The sequence below is a fragment of the Nicotiana sylvestris genome, chromosome 9, assembly GCF_000393655.2.
Source record: "Nicotiana sylvestris chromosome 9, ASM39365v2, whole genome shotgun sequence".
Taxonomy (NCBI): domain Eukaryota; kingdom Viridiplantae; phylum Streptophyta; class Magnoliopsida; order Solanales; family Solanaceae; genus Nicotiana; species Nicotiana sylvestris.
The window spans coordinates 57635585-57653712 of record NC_091065.1 but is presented as its reverse complement, the minus strand read 5'-3'; the positions used below and the strand labels follow the sequence as shown (position 1 = coordinate 57653712).

General features: G+C 40.6%; 1 protein-coding gene across 1 annotated transcript; it reads right to left on the bottom strand.

Moving 5' to 3' along the window:
* Window positions 1–10795: 10795 nt before the first annotated feature.
* On the bottom strand, window positions 10796–13084 carry LOC138877619 (uncharacterized). Its single transcript, XM_070157244.1, has 4 exons — window positions 12650–13084; window positions 12108–12397; window positions 11136–11435; window positions 10796–11024 (listed from the first exon to the last, which is right to left on the bottom strand). Exons 1-4 carry the CDS (start codon window positions 13082–13084, stop codon window positions 10796–10798), a joined length of 1254 nt encoding a protein of 417 aa, XP_070013345.1.
* Window positions 13085–18128: the final 5044 nt, after the last annotated feature.

Genomic DNA, 18128 nt, shown 5'->3' with positions numbered 1-18128 from the left:
TTGTAGTTGTCAGATGTTTCAACTTCTACGTTATGAACTTGTAATATTTTGGTCATTATCAATGAAGCTCCTCTACGTAATGAAATATGGTGTTGTACATTTTATCCTCACGTTGTCTACCTATTATTTATTCTCAATTTATTCATTTTCAAGGGTGTATATATAGCTAGCATTAAGTCGTCTTGCTTGACTGGGGTAACTCGATTGAGCGACGGTTCCGCTCCGCAAGGTCGAGGGATGATAAGCTTGGTATCAGAGCATAAGGTTTTAAAGTGTCCTAGGATATCTCAGAGCCGTGTCTAGTAGACTCCTTATTATCGTTGTGAAGTTGACCACATCTATAATTAGGAGGCTCCCTAGGCATTTAGGAATGCTACCCTTCTTTGATTTTCTAGATCGTGCGATAGAGCATGATTATAAGACTGTCCCTTTTTAACTCGTGCATTTCTAGTTCATGGCACCTACGAAGAAGTAAAGGAGTGGACAAAGGGCCAAATCCACCCCAAGAGTGGTAGAAAATACAATACTTGATGTTGCGGGTGAGCACCTAAGGGGTGAAGACATTCCCCAAACTACAACATCCCTTGTTTCTGATACACCTGCTTAGAATGTACAGATTCCTCCTCCAACTGATATTTCAGTTCCACCTCCAAACTTAACCTCCGGTCCTAGTGTTTTTGATGGGGACCTCAGGGGAGTCATCCAATTGTTGACTCAGATAATGGCTTCTCAGGCCCAGAGATTGAATGCCACATCTACTTTCGCTAGCCACCAAGGGGATTTAGCTAGCTCCAGGGTGAACATATTACTTATGTTGGATTTTCCAGTGTTCACAGGTAATAAGATTGAGGAGGACCTGTAGGCATTTATTGATGAGATGTATAAGACTCTTCGTGTGATGCATGCAACTGAGATAGATATAGTGGAATTAGCCTCCTATCACCTGAAAGAAGTTGCATAGTCATGCTTTGAATTGTGGGAGGAGTCCCGTAAGGAGGGTAGCCCTCTAGCGAAGTGTAATGAGTTTGCGGATGCTTTTATGAATGCTTTCTTACTTGCTAAGACTAGGGTAACCCGTGCGAGTTTGAGAATCTGAAGCAATGTAGTATGAGTGTGTTGGACTATCATATGAGATGTGCAGATCTTTCCAAGTATGATATTTAAATGTTGCCCAATATGGAGGTTAGGGTGCGCCAGTATGTGCAGGGCCTTAGACCTTTGGTTATTAATAAGGCTACCACAGTTGCCTTGAATTCTGATTATGAACTATAGGAATATGGTGTCATTTGCTCAAGACACAAAGACCCATTGAAGAATATAATATAGTGAGATGGTAATAAGAAGGCCCGGTCTGCAGGAAAGTTTGGTGGTTCTTTAGGTGGTGGTGGTGATGGAAAGGCATTATTCAGGACCATCATAAACTTTTGCTCAGTCTTCAGCCAATGCACCGCTATCAAGGCCCAGTCAGCAATAGTGGAGTCATTTCAGGGACAATCAGGGCAACAAGGGATCTTATCAGTAGGCTTAGTCAAGTGGGAGGTTCCAACAGCGTAGAGGCCCTCCTGCCTTTCATGTAGAAAGATACACTCAGGAGTCTATCGCATGAACGTTCCCATATGCTATGGGTATGGTCTTAGGGTCCATATTCAAAGAGATTGCTCTTCGTCCTGTAAGAATATTGGAAGATGTATGGTGCATCCGGCCAATTCAACAACTACTACTTCCACAACACCACCTTCGGCTTGAGGTACTCTAGCATCAGCAGGGCATGGTGCAACTAGAGGTGTTGCACAGGGCTCAAGAGGACCCAATAGGTTCTTTGCTATGCAGGGCTGCCAGAGTTCAGAACCTTCTTCAGATGTCATCATAGGTATAATCATTGTCCATAATCATGATGTTTATGCTCTTATAGATCCTGGTTCTACATTATCGTATGTCACTCTTATGTTTCTTTGGAGTTTGGGATATAACCGGATTAGCTTTGTAAGCCGTTCTTCGTATCTACTCCAGTTTATGAGTCTATTATGTCCACGTGAGTCTATAGGAATTGTATTGTCATGATGAATGACCGAGACACCAAAACCAATCTCATTGAATTGGTAATGGTGGATTTTAATGTGATAATGGGGTTGAACTGGCTATATTCATGTTTTTCTAAGCCTGATTGCCGAACCAAAACTGTTAAGTTTGAGCTTCCAGACGTGCTATGCATTGAGTGGATGAGGGATGATGTTGTGCAAAAAGGTATCTTACTTCAAGTCCGTGCAGCTGATTGATAAGTAGAGATTTTGACTGCTTATTAGCACCTTTTAGCTCTTGTCTTAGCTTAAAAATGTCGAATTGTGTTCCCGAAACTAATAAAATTGTGCAAATTGCAGGAGTGCTGGAACCTTGGTCTCTCAAGATGAATTCTGACTTAAAAAGGAGTGATCCGAAGCATAAAGCAACAAAAGGCGCAGAAGTAAAAAATGTGCAGACCGCTGAAGAAATTGCAGACCGCAGAATTCCATCTGCGGCCACAAGCCAAGAAGGAAATTTTAATTGGACCTTTGCAATGTATAGTCTGCACATGAATTATGCAGCTGCAGATCTGGGTTTTTACTGACAAAGATGCAAAGTTCAGAGGGTATGCTAAAAGACCAAGTCTTGATGCCCTTGTGAAATGCAGACCACACAAGAATTTTGCGACCGCAGAAGATTGCCTCACAGTCGCAGTTCAAAAATGTGCGAACAATAGAAGACTACCTCGCGGCCGCAACTTAGAAAGTGTGCTGCAGAACTCCACTTCCTTCTAGCTGAAGACATCTGCGGACCGCACATGCAATTGTGCGGCCGCAGAACCTCCTGAGGGGCATTTTTGTCTGAGATTTTTAGCTTGTATAAATAGATGACTTTCATAAAATTCGGTCAAGTTTGAACATCTGAAGTTTTTGTAGCCGTTTTCCTTTACTACTTTAGGAAGTTTTACATTATTTTGGTATTTTAACATTAGATTGCTTTATTTTAATCTTCCATTATGAGTTTAATTAGCTTTCTTCTCTATTTTCTGTAATTTCTATTATGAGTAGCTAGACTTCTACTAGGGTTGTGACCCAACACTAGTGTGTAAACCTTATGAGTGATTAATTTAGTGCTTGTTTATGATTGGGTGTTTATTATTTAGCTTAGTTCATGCTTCAATTGTAGAATTAATGGTTGAAAACATTGATTCATGCCTATTTGACTTAGTTTCTACTTGAGAAAGAGGGACTCAGTCTTGGATAACGTAGCTAACAAGGAATTGGGTCAATTGAGAGATTGATTAACCCAATTAAAGGGTTCAACCTAGAGATAGTAATAACCCGACTTGAGCTCTTGTCAACTATTTTGGTTTATACCCATTTGGTTTTCAGAAAACCAAATTGGGCAAAACCACTCTCTAACTGAGAGGTATTGAGTAGGTAATGTAGAGTTGTGAGCTATAATACACCCCAATTAACAACACAAGCATTAACATCTTAATCCCATTAGGAAAACATCTAGGTTATGGTTACAGCCCTAGGCCTTTAATTCATTGGAAAAACCTTAAAACATTTATCTCTAGTCTATTTTCTTTATCTAGGAATTATTAGATTAATAGTAGAAATAGAAGACAAAACCTTGTTTTGGAAGTGCAATCTAGATAAACCATTTGTTTACTTTGAATATATACCGCTAACTCCCATCATAACTCCCAGTGGATTCGACCCCGACTACTAGTTGCGTATTTATTATTGCATACAACTGTTTCATATCTTTATTGAGGCGTGCTTTGAACGTAATAAATTTTTCGTGCCATTGTCGAGGATTTAAAAATGATGTTAGTTATATATTTGAGTTTTTGTGTGGAATATCTTCTTTTCTTTCCAGGTAACTAACTTATGTGAAAATTGTAGGTACATTTATGGCGACAAACAATAAACTCGAAAATATGCCTTTAGGGGATGTGGACGTTGACGATAAGCAAGTTGATGAGGTTCCTCTTGAACCTCAATCAAATAAAAGAGCCCAAGCGCCTCATGACAATGTCCCCGCTCCACCCCCACCTCCACCAAAAGCGGCTCCACACCCGGTGTTACCCAATGAAGGGTATGCGAGTGCAATAGTCCCTCCCCCTGTTAGGTCGGGTAGCATTCAAATCTCCAATGTGATTCTTACTTTGCTAGAGCAACGAGGGTTCTTCACCGGTGCTTCAAGCCAAAATGCTTATAAACATTTGGAGGGGGTTGTGGACACTTGTTGGGGGAGCAAATAAACAAATATCTCCGAGGATGCATTGCGGCTAAGGTTTTTTCCCTTCTCTCTAAGCGGGAAAGCTTTAGATTGGTTGGAACGACTAACGAACCATTCCATTCGTACTTGGGTTAGTTGGCGGAAAAATTTATTGCTAAGTTCTTCTCTCCAGGAATATGGCTACACTTCGAGATGAGATTTTGGTATTCAAGCAAGAGTCCAATGAACCACTAGACGCGATATGGGAGCGGTATAGAACAATGGTCAAGGAATGTCCCAATAATGATATGACAGAAAACATGATTCAACAGACGTTTTATCATGGGATTAACATGACCAACCAATGTGTAGTGAATCAACTTGTCGGTGAAAACATTATGACTACGCCCTATGCGGAGGCATGTGCCATTTTGATGAAATGGCAGAAACATCACCGGCATGGCAATCCCAGGCAAATGTTCCGCAAGGTGATCCAAACATGATTCACCTCCATAAAGAGTTGCATGACCATGGGCAAGTCATTGTCGAATTGACTGCTACCATGTATCAACTAACAAAGGCTCAACTTCATCAAGTGTAAAATCCTAAACAAGTCAATGCGATGGAAGGAGTGAACATGATGGTAAACAAGAGAAGGACCAAGGGTTCGCAAGTGCAAAATCGAGTGAAAAAGTATGTGCAAGAGGATAATTGTTTTGATCAAGATGATTCTTATAATGAACAAGAAGAGGAGGTGCAATATGTGAAAAATTTTCAAGGGCAAAGAAATAACTTCCAAGGACCAAACCAACATCAATGGCGACCTCAAAACAATCAAAGCAATTGAAATTCTAACAACCAAGGAAATTGGAGTGGTGGCAACAATAAATGGAAATGGCATAACAACAACAATCAAGGAAATTGGAGTGACAATAATCAAGGAAATTGGGGGGGGGGGGAGGGTAACAATCTAGGAGGATGGAACAATAATCAAGGCAAACAAAGATCGGGTTTTTAAAGGCCCCCGATATATCAACAACCGAGCAACCCGCCTCCTTATCCTTCGCATGGTCCAAGTTCTTCAAACTATGAAATGGGGTGTATTGAGAATATTTTCAAGAAAATGATGGAAAAAATGCTGATTCGGATGCCCAACTTGCCTCACACAACACATCAATCAACAACTTAGAAGTTCAAATAAGGAAAATCTCTCAAGCACTAAATACTCGTCCTAAGAGGGCACTACCATGTGACACGGTAGTAAACCCAAAGGGTGAAAACAACATGGGTCATACCACGGCCGATACTACAAGAAGTGGAAGAGGTAGGGATGCACCTACCTCAAGTCAAAGGCAACTTGTGGATGATGAGTAAGTAGTGCAAGAGGAGGAGATCTCGAACAATGTGGTGCAACCTAATGATGAGGTTTGGATTGATATTGATGAAAATGTGGAAGAGACTCAAGATGAGGTGAACCCATCTAGGGATCACATTATTGACATACCGGAACCGGTAGTGCAAAGGGCTAAGGCACCATTGCCTAAACCTCCACCCCCATACCCTCAAAGACTTGCCAAGTAAAATGGTGAAAACCAATTCAAGAAGTTCATTTAAATGCCTAGTTATGCAAAGTTCATGAAGTATCTTGTGACATAGAAGCGGTCAATGAATTTTGAAACCATCAAAGTCACTCATCAAGTGAGTGAAATTGTGCATTCAATGGCTCCTTGTTGGGCCCCTTTTTCCTCGTGAAGTTCGGGTTTCGACAGTGTTTGGGACAACTCATTTCCTTTTGGGAAGGGGCATGGAATTTGAAGAGTCACCACCTAACAGATTTAAGGTGCGTTAGGGAACCTAAAGCAAATAACTCATAAACTGGTTTGCATTACCAGAGATTGGGTAAGGGCTCGAAATACCCTTGAAAGGAAGGTATTATGCACCCCTCGAGGTCCATAATGGTGGATCCCGGCCAAACTCAATTTAAGTGAATTAGTCAGAAACAATTTAAACAAATAGAGATTATTTCAATGGGAATATAGGGGGTCCTAGGTTTATTAGCCTATAGGATCACTTCTGTGCAATACTCGGTAAACTTTCCTTAAATAGAGGTGTTACGGGTAGCATTAGCGCACAGTTCATCATATCCTTTACTACCCAATTACCTTCCCCTTAATTATTGTCTAAGCATTCTAATAGCATCGAATACGTACCCTATGCGTGCATTACCTGTGCCTTGCCTAGGACCCTGGAGGTGCTTAGGACCTCTAGTTAAGGTGGTTCTAGACTTACATATGATGCTTAAAAGGAGAAAACTAGGCGTCAAACAAAACAGGTAGGACTATCACATAAGGAGAAGATAAAAGGGCTCACATTTACCTCCACAAATAAGCAAACAATTTCACGCCTCAAACAAACAGTTTTAAATGATTTAAAGTCCTATAACAGGATATCTAGATGAGCACAAAATATGCAACAGTTTCATTAAGGCGAGGCAATAAATGCCTAATCAGTTGGCCTACTGATTTTATTACTTCCTGAATCTTGGCAGTTTATAAGCAGTCAAACAAACACAGTTTTTGGAAACTTCAAGGTTTTAATTATCCTACAGGCTTGACTAGGGGATAACCGGTAGGATCCTATAGGTATGATATCTAAACGTATTACAAACCATTGACTAGTTTAAACAGGCAGGTTTTATCCATTTAGACCTTATAGGCATGCTATCTACGTGCTGAAAATGATCACAAGCATTACATAACTGATTTTACATGTTTATCTCTATGAGTATGATATCTAAGTGTTGTAACTGTTTTTATACTAATTCCTTTTAGGCATGACGGTTAAGTAATGAAACTGATTATATATATATTCCCATAGACATGATATCTAGGAGAATAAAGGTGTCAATTAATTCCCATGTGAGTGCAACAAAATATCCTAGAAACATAATTTCTAATGCACACATAGAGGTTTTGAAAACATGATTACTGCAGAATGGGTAAATGACCTAGAAGCAGAATTTCTAGGATAAGAATTTAACATAATGAGATAAACCCTATGAACATGGTTTCTAATGGAAATAAATATCATCACAATAGTCCTATAGACATGGTTTCTACCCCGATCCCCACAAAGTTATATATAAAATCCCTTCCCAGATTTCTTAATAACCGCAATATCTGTTTTTACAGGAATTATTATTACATACCAGATATAAATAAATTACAGAATGAAATTGCTATACTATAAGGAGCCTGGATAGGCCCAAAAGTAAACCTGGAAACCAGGCCTTCAACCAAGTCTGAAATATGAAGTATCTCATAGTACACCAAATGGCCTTCTGGTGTGTCAAAGTTCCCAAGGGCCTCAGGGACCCCGGGCAATGCTCACACCAAAAACCCTCTTAAAGAAACAGTTTTGTGAACAAGTTTGAGAAAAGCCAGCCCAATGTGCCAGAGTTCGGAGGAGTCTCATGGACTCCTAGGCAGTGCTCACACTGGAGGGGCAGGACCCTAGATATTCTAATAGTAGGAGTTCAAAATAGTACATGAAAATAGGAGATAGTTTTAAGAAAATAGTTTGGATTTTTGGAGTAAATAGGAACAAATAGAGTCATTTCGACACTTAGAATTCAAACAACGATTCCAACAATCAAGCAGTGGATAGAAATAGGATCATAACCACTTCAAGCAAAGTTTCACATTGCCTAGATTTGACTTAGTTCATTAATCATCACTAGGTGGTCAGATAGTATGCTGGGAATAGAATAATAAACAGACAACTACACAGAGAAAGGTAGCAGGGGCTGGGAACACAGAAGTCAGGAACATATAAAACAATGCAAGCATGCTAGTTGACAAAATAAGTAGATAAGCATCCTGTATCAAATGAGAACATGAAAAAGTGTGTGAACCATATTGACATATTGAACAAGACAATTTCATGAGAGTTAAGGGCATGCTAGTTATCAGAAACACACCACTGGCAAAGACAAGTTGACATCTTATAATAGTCAGATTCAACAACATACTGAATAGGACATAATAATAGAAGTAGTCTTGCTAATTTAAAACAATGAACGTGAAAAACATACACAATAGTAATCATGCTAATTGTGAGCAATAAACATGAAAGACATGAGTGAACTACTGTCATGCCCCGGCTATACCAACAAAGCAAGCCTTATCAAATACTACCTGCCCAACTCAATATGAATAGTGAAACCATGCTTCTGTTTATTTAAACAAGGGAAGATAGTACATCCCACATTACTAGTTCATTTTAAATCACCACATTAGATCGTAAATGAGTTCCGAGATTCCATACATTTATACTTTAGAGAAACGGGAGTTAAAATTACAACATAGTTAGTACACCCATCCAACACCCGCACATGACCCACACATATGTCTACGAAGCCTCTAAGGATACAAAAGATAAATGTGACAACGCCGACAGCAAGGCCCCGGCTATACCTCAAAAGTTAAGGTCCACAATAAAAAGATGTGCAATATAGCCCCTTGAAGGAGGAAGGGGCTCATCAAGTTCTTGAGAAGGAGGATGCTCCGCTACACACGATCGACACTATCCGCAATGGAGCCACCTACATTCATTTAAAAATGTAGCGCCCCCGGCAAAAGGGACGTTAGTACCATGGAATAGTACTAGTATGTATAACTAAACTCCATCTAGTTAGAAAGAACTATACAAGAATAAGAATTCACAAGTACACAAATATAACTCAAACTTTGAACGATTACCACATTATCAATCAAAAGAATTGTACAACTTTCACATCGTTTTTCCATAGCTTTTAGTTTGGGGCATTCCATACTATTTGTCATTTGTTTCCAATACCACCGCTATCTTGAGCGGAGTCCGATCTCAACCCGATCGGCTAGGTTGCCTCATTCTAGACATACACTCCAATCACAATCTCGTTTTCCTTTTTTTTTTTTCCCGGAATTTATTCACAATACCACCACTATCTTGGGCGGAGTCCGATCTCGGCCCGATCGGCTAGGCCGCCTTGCCAAGGCGTTGTTCCCTCCTCAGTAATCATTTCATTTCACATATATCATTTCATAGGCACTTGGGGCCACCACTTATCACATCATTCTTGGCATTTTACATTATTCCCAATTCCAATATTAGCTTTGCTATTTAGGACAGAAGGTGCACACAAGAGCAACTTTAAATTGTAAGCATGGATATGACTTCACATAGATAGCACAACATATTTAGCCGCAATCTCGATTTAGGGTCTAAACATTTCAATACATAATTCATACCTTTGCCCATTCAAGTTGTCATGATAGCACGTTGATCATGTTGAGACACATTTTTCACACATAAGGTTACAACACCAATTCATGTAAAATAACAAGCAATGCAACAATTCAACTTTAATCTTACCATGTTCATGCAACGATGAAGCTCAATTTCTAAAAGACGGGGTTTTAGCCATACATACCTCAACCGAGCTTTTCTTAATCCTATAACGTTTCAGAATGTTCGCACTTCAATCTATTTAAGCAATATAGCACAATTTAACTCATAATCAAGAAAATATCATAATCTAAGCTCTCTTGAGCATTTTACCGAGCAATTAGTGTTCATTAAGGCCTTATGGTTCTTTTATGCAAGATTACACTAGCCCATTACCCATACCTCTTCTTTTATAATTCCTCATACTCTTTAAGAACATATGCATGCAATGCAAAGCCCCTTACCCCCATGAATTACCTCACCAATGACCCTTTGTAGCTATGTGTAAAAATGAGAGCTGAGGTGATGAAGCCTTACCTCTTGGGATGACGGTTTAGGTCCCTCACTTGATTATCTTCAATGATTTACCAAGGATTCATGGAGTAATTTGATGGGAAGCAATTCCCCTATCTTAGACCCTTCTCTCTATCTCTATAAATGTTAGGAAATGGGCTCAAAATGAGCTATTGCACAGGATATAACGACAGGGGTCGGGTTTAAAATTTAGAAAACTAGAGCCCCGACTCGGATCTAAAGCTAACATGCGGCCCGCATAATGGACCGCAAAAATGCTCCCCAAAACCTGAACACACTGTCTGGGTATGCGGCAGAAATACGGTCCGCATACTCATTCTGCGGTCGCATAATGCACCGCAGAACTGCCCCTTACAAAATCCCAATGCGAAATATGCGACGACTACGCAGTCCGCATATTGGTTATGCGATCGCATAGTCGACCTCGAATGAGGATCAAGGTTCACTTATTAGGAGTCTTTGTATAATCTTCTTCTCTTTGCAACCTGAAACATATTCATAGACCCCAAATTTAGGTAACTCCCTAAATTTTCGAAAATTTCGCCAGAGTTTCCTTTGTATTTAGGCCTATCCACCTGGCAGAGAGACCCAAAACATATCCTAACCACATGTACACATTCCATAGACATAAGACATAACATCACTCGTATAATAATAACCATGGCCGCATGGGCAACATATAACCGAAACAGGACAGTTGTACATAGATCAACCCAGAAGATAAGAGTTCATAGGATCTAAATGCATAAAAGCTATTACATGACTATACAAATAAATGTTGATACTTCTTTTTCATTTTATCCTCGGCTTCCCAAGTGGCTTCCTCAACTTGCTGGTTCCGCCATAACACTTTCACGAATGCAATTTTCTTATTTCTCAATTTACGAACTTGCCTATCGAGAATGGCAACTGGAACTTCTTCATACGATAGCTCTTCGTTAACCTCAATAGTCTCAACTGGCACAATGGTGGATGGATCTCCCACTACCTTTCTCAACATAGACACATGGAAGACCGGATGTACCAATGATAGCTCGGGTGGTAGATCGAGCTTTTATGCCACCTGACCAATCCTCTAGATTATTTTATATGGTCTAACATACCTCAGACTCAATTTTCCTTTCTTCCCTAATCGCATGATACCCTTCATGGGGGAAACCCTCAAGAATACCCAATCATCTTCTTTGAACTCCAAGTCCCTACGACGAATGTCCGAATAAGACTTTTGGCGACTCTGAGCAGTTTTCAACCTCTCTTTAATAATCTTGACTTTCTCCATGGCCTGATGCACGAGGTCTGGCCCTATCAATTCTGCTTCTCCAACCTCGAACCGCCCAATAGGGGACCTACATCTCCTACCATACAATGACTCAAATGGTGCCATCTGAATACTAGCGTGGAAGCTGTTGTTGTAAGCAAACTCTATGAGTGGCAAAGGGTAATCCCAACTACCTTTGAAATCAAGAGTGCAAGCACACAACATGTCCTCAAGCATCTAAATAGTTTGCTCTGCTTGCCTGTCAGTCTGGGGGTGAAAAGTTGTGCTAAGATTTACCTGCGTGCCCAAACCTTGATGAAATTTCTTCCAAAAGTTGGTTGTGAACTGAGCCCCTTGATCAGAAATGATGTAGACTGGAGTGCCATGCAACCTGACTATTTATTTGATATACAACTGAGCATATTGTTCCACTGTGTCAGTAGATTTAACTGGTAAGAAATGCGCTGATTTCGTGAGTCGATCCACGATTGCCCAAATTGAGTCGAACTTGCGCGGAGTGCGTGGCAATCCTATCACAAAATCCATGTTAATCATCTCCCATTTACACATTAAAATTTCTATGCTTTGAGCCAATCCACAGGGCCTTTGATGTTCGGCCTTCACTTGCTGACAATTCGGACATTTTGCTACAAAGTCTGCCACATCCTTCTTCATGTTGTTCCACCAATAAATTTCCTTGAGATCATGATACATTTTCGTAGAACCTGGGTGCACGGAATACCTGGAAGTGTGAGCTTCTGCCATGATCCTTTCTCGAAGACCGTCAATATCAGGAACACATAGGCGGTCTTGGTACCGTAGGGTACCATCATCCTTGCCAAGGGAAAAAGCTGTGGTCTTGTGTTTGTGAATCCCCTCTCTCAGTTGTGCTATCAATGGATCATTGTAATGATTTTCTTTCACCTCCGCCACCAGCGATGATTCAACCCTATTCTGCACAATTACCCCTCCTTCATTAGAGTCATCAAGGCGAACTCCCAAACAAGCCAACTGGTAAACCTCCCTAGCTAACAACCTCTGATATGCCTCCAAATGAGCCAAACTTCCCATAGATTTTCTACTAAGAGCATCTGCCACAACATTAGCCTTTCCCGGGTGGTAGAGAATATCAATGTCATAGTCCTTGAGTAACTCTAGCCATCTTCTTTGCCTCAGATTCAACTCCTTCTACTTGAAAATATATTGAAGGCTCTTATGATCGGTAAACACATCCACATGGACCCCATACAAATAATGTCGCCAATGTTTTAGTGCAAACACCACTGCCGCTAGCTCTAAGTCATGGGTTGGATAGTTTTTTTCATGAATCTTGAGTTACCTAGAAGCGTAGGCTATTACCTTGCCGTGTTGCATTAACACGCACTCGAGCCCGATCCTGGAAGCATCACAATATACCACAAATCCCTCTGTACCCTCTGGCAGGGTTAACACCGGTGCTGTTGTTAACCTTGACTTCAATTGGAAACTCTTTTCACAAGCATCAAACCATTGGAATTTAACTGCTTTCTGCGTCAATTTAGTCAATGGAGAGGCAAGAGTAGAAAACCCCTCCACAAACCTCCTGTAGTACCCAGCTAAACCCAAGAAACTACGAATTTCAGTTGGAGTGGTAGGTCTAGGCCAATTCTTCACTACTGCAATCTCTTGAGGATCAACCATAATTCCTTCCCCGGAAACAACATGACCCAAGAACGCGACAGATTCAAGCCAAAATTCACATTTTGAAAATTTCGCATATAATTGATGTTGCTGAAGAGTCTGCAAAATTGCCATGAGATGGCCAGCGTGGCCCTCCCGACTCCGGGAATATACAAGAATATTTTCAATGAACACTATCACAAAGGAATCTAGAAATGGCTTGAAGACTCGATTCGTAAGATCCGTGAAAGTTGCCGGGGCATTTGTTAGCCCAAAGGACATCACCATAAATTCGAAGTGCCCATACCGAGTTCTGAAAGCCGTCTTTTGAATATCTTTCTCCCTTATCTTCAATTGATGATACCTGGACAACAAGTCAATCTTTCAGAAACATGTAGCACCTTGTAGTTGATCAAACAAGTCATCTATTCTTGGTAGAGGGTATTTATTTTTGATTGTGACTTTGTTGAGCTGTCGGTAGTCAATACACATTCGCAACGACCCATCTTTCTTCCTTACAAACAAGACCAGTGCACCCCATGGTGACACACTCGGCCGGATAAAACCCTTTTTCTAGCAAATCTTTCAATTGTTCCTTTAGCTCTTTCAGTTCTGTCGGTGCCATTCTGTAAGTTGGAATTGATATAGGCTGCGTGCCTGGCATCACATCGATCCCAAAATCAATCTCCCTGTCCGGGGAATCCCAGGGAGCTCATTTAGAAAGACATCAGGAAATTCATTCACAACCGGTACAGACTCTAGGCTAAGCGCCTCGGCATCGGTGTCCGTAACCCAAACTAAATGATAGATACACCCCTTCTTGATCATCTTCGTGGCCTTAAGGTAGGAAATAAACCGACCTCTAGGCACTACATTATCTCCCTTCCATTCAACAACGGATTTATTAGGAAATTCAAGCCTCGTGGTTCTAGTCTGACAATCAAGCTTGGAAAAACATGAATAAAGCCAATCCATTCCCATTATTACATCAAAATCTACCATTCCCAATTCAATAAGATCGGCCCTGGTATCCCTACCGCACACCGTGACATCACAACTTCTATAAATTTGAGTAGCCAAAATGGACTCACCAACCGGAGTAGACACCGAGAATGGTTCATGAAGTTGTTTTGGTTCTTTCCCGAATTACATAGCAACAAAAGGGGTAACATAGGACAAGGTGGAACCGGGGTTAATAAGTGCATACACATCATGAGATTGAACAGTTGTGAGCACGTAATTTTTGCCCTATATGAATTACTCCCATAAATTCAAAACAAAATAATTTCTTTTCATCATTTGCAATTTTTGTGAATTTTGGGCCATTTGTATTCGAAATTCCCCAGGCCCAAGTCATCCATCCCCACACCTGTCCAAACCCCCTCACCCGGCCCAAACCACCTTAACCCGGTCCGGTCTTCCCCCATTTTAATCAAAACGACCCCGTTTCGTTGGCGACAGATCAGGACCGTCGAAGTTTGTTGATAGGACGGTCTTGAAGCTTGGATCACCTGATATTTAAGTGTCAAAACGTGCCCCTACCCCCTATCATCTCTTTCACTAGACTCTCATCATCCCCGCCGGAACCGCTTGCCGGAAATCGTCTCCGCCGGCGGCGCTGCTCCGATCGACCCCAAATTTACACCCTTGATTCCCCTTAATCTCCCCATTCCAAAACCCCAAACCATCTCCCTCGAATCCCATCAAAACTCTTCGAATCTTAGATTGAAAAGGGCGACCGAAACCCTAACTCGTCCAATCGTGTCACAAATCACACCAGACAACCACCTCCACCTCCTCATCTTGAATCCCCACCCCATTTGCTTCCAATCCTCACGGAGTTTCTCAAATTTTAGATCAAAGATTCAAGCCCTAAGTCCCAAAATCAGAGTAGCAGGGTCTCGAGATTTTGAGTTTCAAATCGACTTTAATCGCGTGTTTTCAGTCGAGAACACATGGTTAAAGTCTATCTCGGCCAAAAATCAGAGGTTCATTTGAAGATTACAAGATTTGTGTCCGTTCGGCTTGGCAGGTTTTCCTAATATTTTCTCTTTCCCATTTTTTTTAATCTTTTTCTACTTTTCTTCTTCTTCTTTTTATTGCATGTGTTTCTTCTTAAATCAAGAATAGTGGTTAGTTATTAGCTTCTTTAGTTTTTTTTTGAATTCATTAGTTTAGCTTGTTTGATTGTTCCCGTTAGTCTTGGGCCGATTAAGAGCATTTGGTTCGAAAGGCTGAATGAAATCTTAATTGCCTTTCATCTTTCTGCTTTCTAGTCTCTTTTGAACTTCTCACTTAGACCTAGGTCCAACAGAAGGGGACTAGCCTGGGATTTTCGAAGGCCCATGTCACACCTCCTTTTTCCGCGCCCGGGGGGGCGCAGGGGAGTTTTTTCCAATTAAAGGACAATCGAAATGGGATTGGTTTATTTCTTTCAGAGTCGCCACTTGGGAGATTTAGGGTGTCCCAAGTCACCAATTTTAATCCCGAATCGAGGAAAAGAATGACTCTATATTATAGTCTGCGTACCAGAAATCCGGATAAGGAATTCTGTTAACCCGGGAGAAGGTGTTAGGCATTCCCGAATTCCGTAGTTCTAGCACGGTCGCTCAACTGTTATGTTTGGCTTATTTATCTGATTTTAAACAAATATGAACTTATGTGCAAATTTTAGCTTTTAACCGCTTTCATCATTATTATTATTTTTATCAAGAATTGCAACGTTATAAAATGTGTCTCGAGCCACGTTACAATCAATGTACCCGTGGTCATTGACACACTTTGACTCCGTTGAGATTTGGATTTGGGTCACATCAATGTGCACCCGAGTTTAGGGTGATTAAATTATTAAAGGCGCGCTTAAAGCGACTAGCGTATTTATTTTGGGTAGGACCGTGGAATTTTACTAAAAACGGTCCATCCCGAAGTCTAAACAATTTTTAAAGAAAATATTTACTGAGGGCCCCGCAATTTGTATTTTATTTGGCGAGGCTCATCTCATTCTCGTTTTTAAAAGGAATTTGCGACGTCATGGACATGCATTTCGAACCACGTCACAATCAATGTACCCGTGATTAGAAACACATTTCGAATCCGTCGAGATTTGGATTTGGGTCACATAAATGCGCACCCGAATTTAAGAAGGTAAAAATTATTAGATACGCGCTTAAAGAGACTATCGCGTTATTATTCTGTGAGGGCCGTGAGATTTGCTGAACGACCCATCCTGGAAACTGAATGCTTCGATAATATACATTTAACGAGGGCCCCGCATCCTGCGCATTTTTTTTTTATTTATTTTCGTCGAGGCCCATCTCGTTCTTATTTTAAAAAGGTATCCTATAGCAACTACGTTTCTTGTCGTGTTTGTCTCTACCAAATGAAAACAGTAGATAGTCCTAATTAATTACATGCTTGCAAGTTATTTATAACAGAATTCCGAGCGCTTGAGCAAAATCAGAAGCGCGGCCACGCACACAGTCAGCCGAGCGAAATTAAAGGCCCAAATCCAACCCACGCGTGATGGGCCAGACCTGGGCCATTGTTTATCCGGGGCGGGCCTGCTGGGTCTGTTTTGACCCGGGCTCGACCTTCGTGGGGTTGAGATTGCAAACCCTGTTTTTTTCTTAAATCATGGTTTAACAGTTATGTATGGCAATTTATCGGAAAGGAAAGAACTTAACTAGAGTGTACGATTGTCATGCTTTGCATACATTACAGGCTTATACTACACGATTAGACTAAGTCTAAGATACAACCCAATGCATTGGGAATACTTTTAACTAGCAGCATACATATACAAAATGATATTCAATTACCATGCATTGATATCTACTAGGCGTGTAAGCTACTTCCAGCATCCAAACAAGAATAAAATTTTTCTACATTACATGATATTTAAGGTAACAAACTATGTATAAAAAAAACACATTCTTCAGGTATTTTCATTTGTATTCATGCTCAAGTTTCCAATTACATCTGACAGTGTATTAGGTGTGTACCTGGTATAGAGAACAAAAAGAAGAAAGGAATGGTCAGTCGGGCAGTATGCAACAAACACAGCAGCAGCAGATACACAGCAACAACACAGCAACAACCAACAACCACAAGTGTTTTCCACAGTCCACAGACTAACAACAACAATTCCCAGAAAAAAGAGAACCAGCAGATGGTCGAGCACCAAACAAATAATCCCAGAAAAAGAGTAATGAAACACCAGAAGTAAAAGAGTGTTCAATGCAGCAACACCAGCAGTTCAACAATCACAAGCAACTCAGTCAGTGCAAACAACAGAACTTGGCCAAGACAGCTTGACCAATATGGATTCTTATATAGCTTTCAGACAGTGTTTGGTTACAGTGTTTACTGGAAATTTCCTTATGTTTTCAGTTTTCTTTAAACTCACCAGACCTCTCTCAAGACTAAAAATTCCAGCCCTTTTTAAGTTCTGAAATGGCCTATTTATAAGCCAAACGACCAGTGCAGTCAAGCTGCCTGGATTCTGCCATTTGCAGACTGCCCATACCCTTTAAATCCCATGCCTAAGCATCTTTTTGATGCCAGCCCTTTGTTTCCCACGCCTGGCTCATTCTTTAATCAAGAGTTATGGGCTCATTTAAGTATTCATTTTAAAACCCATACTCTTGTGTCTTGTTCCCCATTGGTATTAGTTTAATCTTAATTAGTACCCTACTTGTCAGCTCATTTAAACTAATCATTTTTGTTCTTTTCAAACCCCAGACTACCCCTGTTAGCCCTTGATTATTACTGTCCTGCATTACTGTAGCCTCAGGACATTTTGAACTTCTGAAAGTTCCATTTCAGAACTGCCCTAGCCTCGTCCTTTTAATCGTTTACAATGCAGTTACAAACTAGCATTCATAGATAATGTCCAACATTCAAATCACAATACAGGTCCATTCAGTCAAGTGAGGTTGTACATATTAGAATATTTGAACATTCAGTCGTAGGAAGTTAATCGACGACATTTATTCAGGTCGACTATACTAATTATAACAGGTAATAATCAGTCGCTCATATAAACAATACGTTCAGGGACCTAAAGGGCATCAGACAACTTTTGTTCAATTACTGGGAGCCTATATGAATTAACTCATTTGACGACTAATCTAATTGTCGATCATGTTTATCATGGGGTACATTCAGAACACAAACAGAA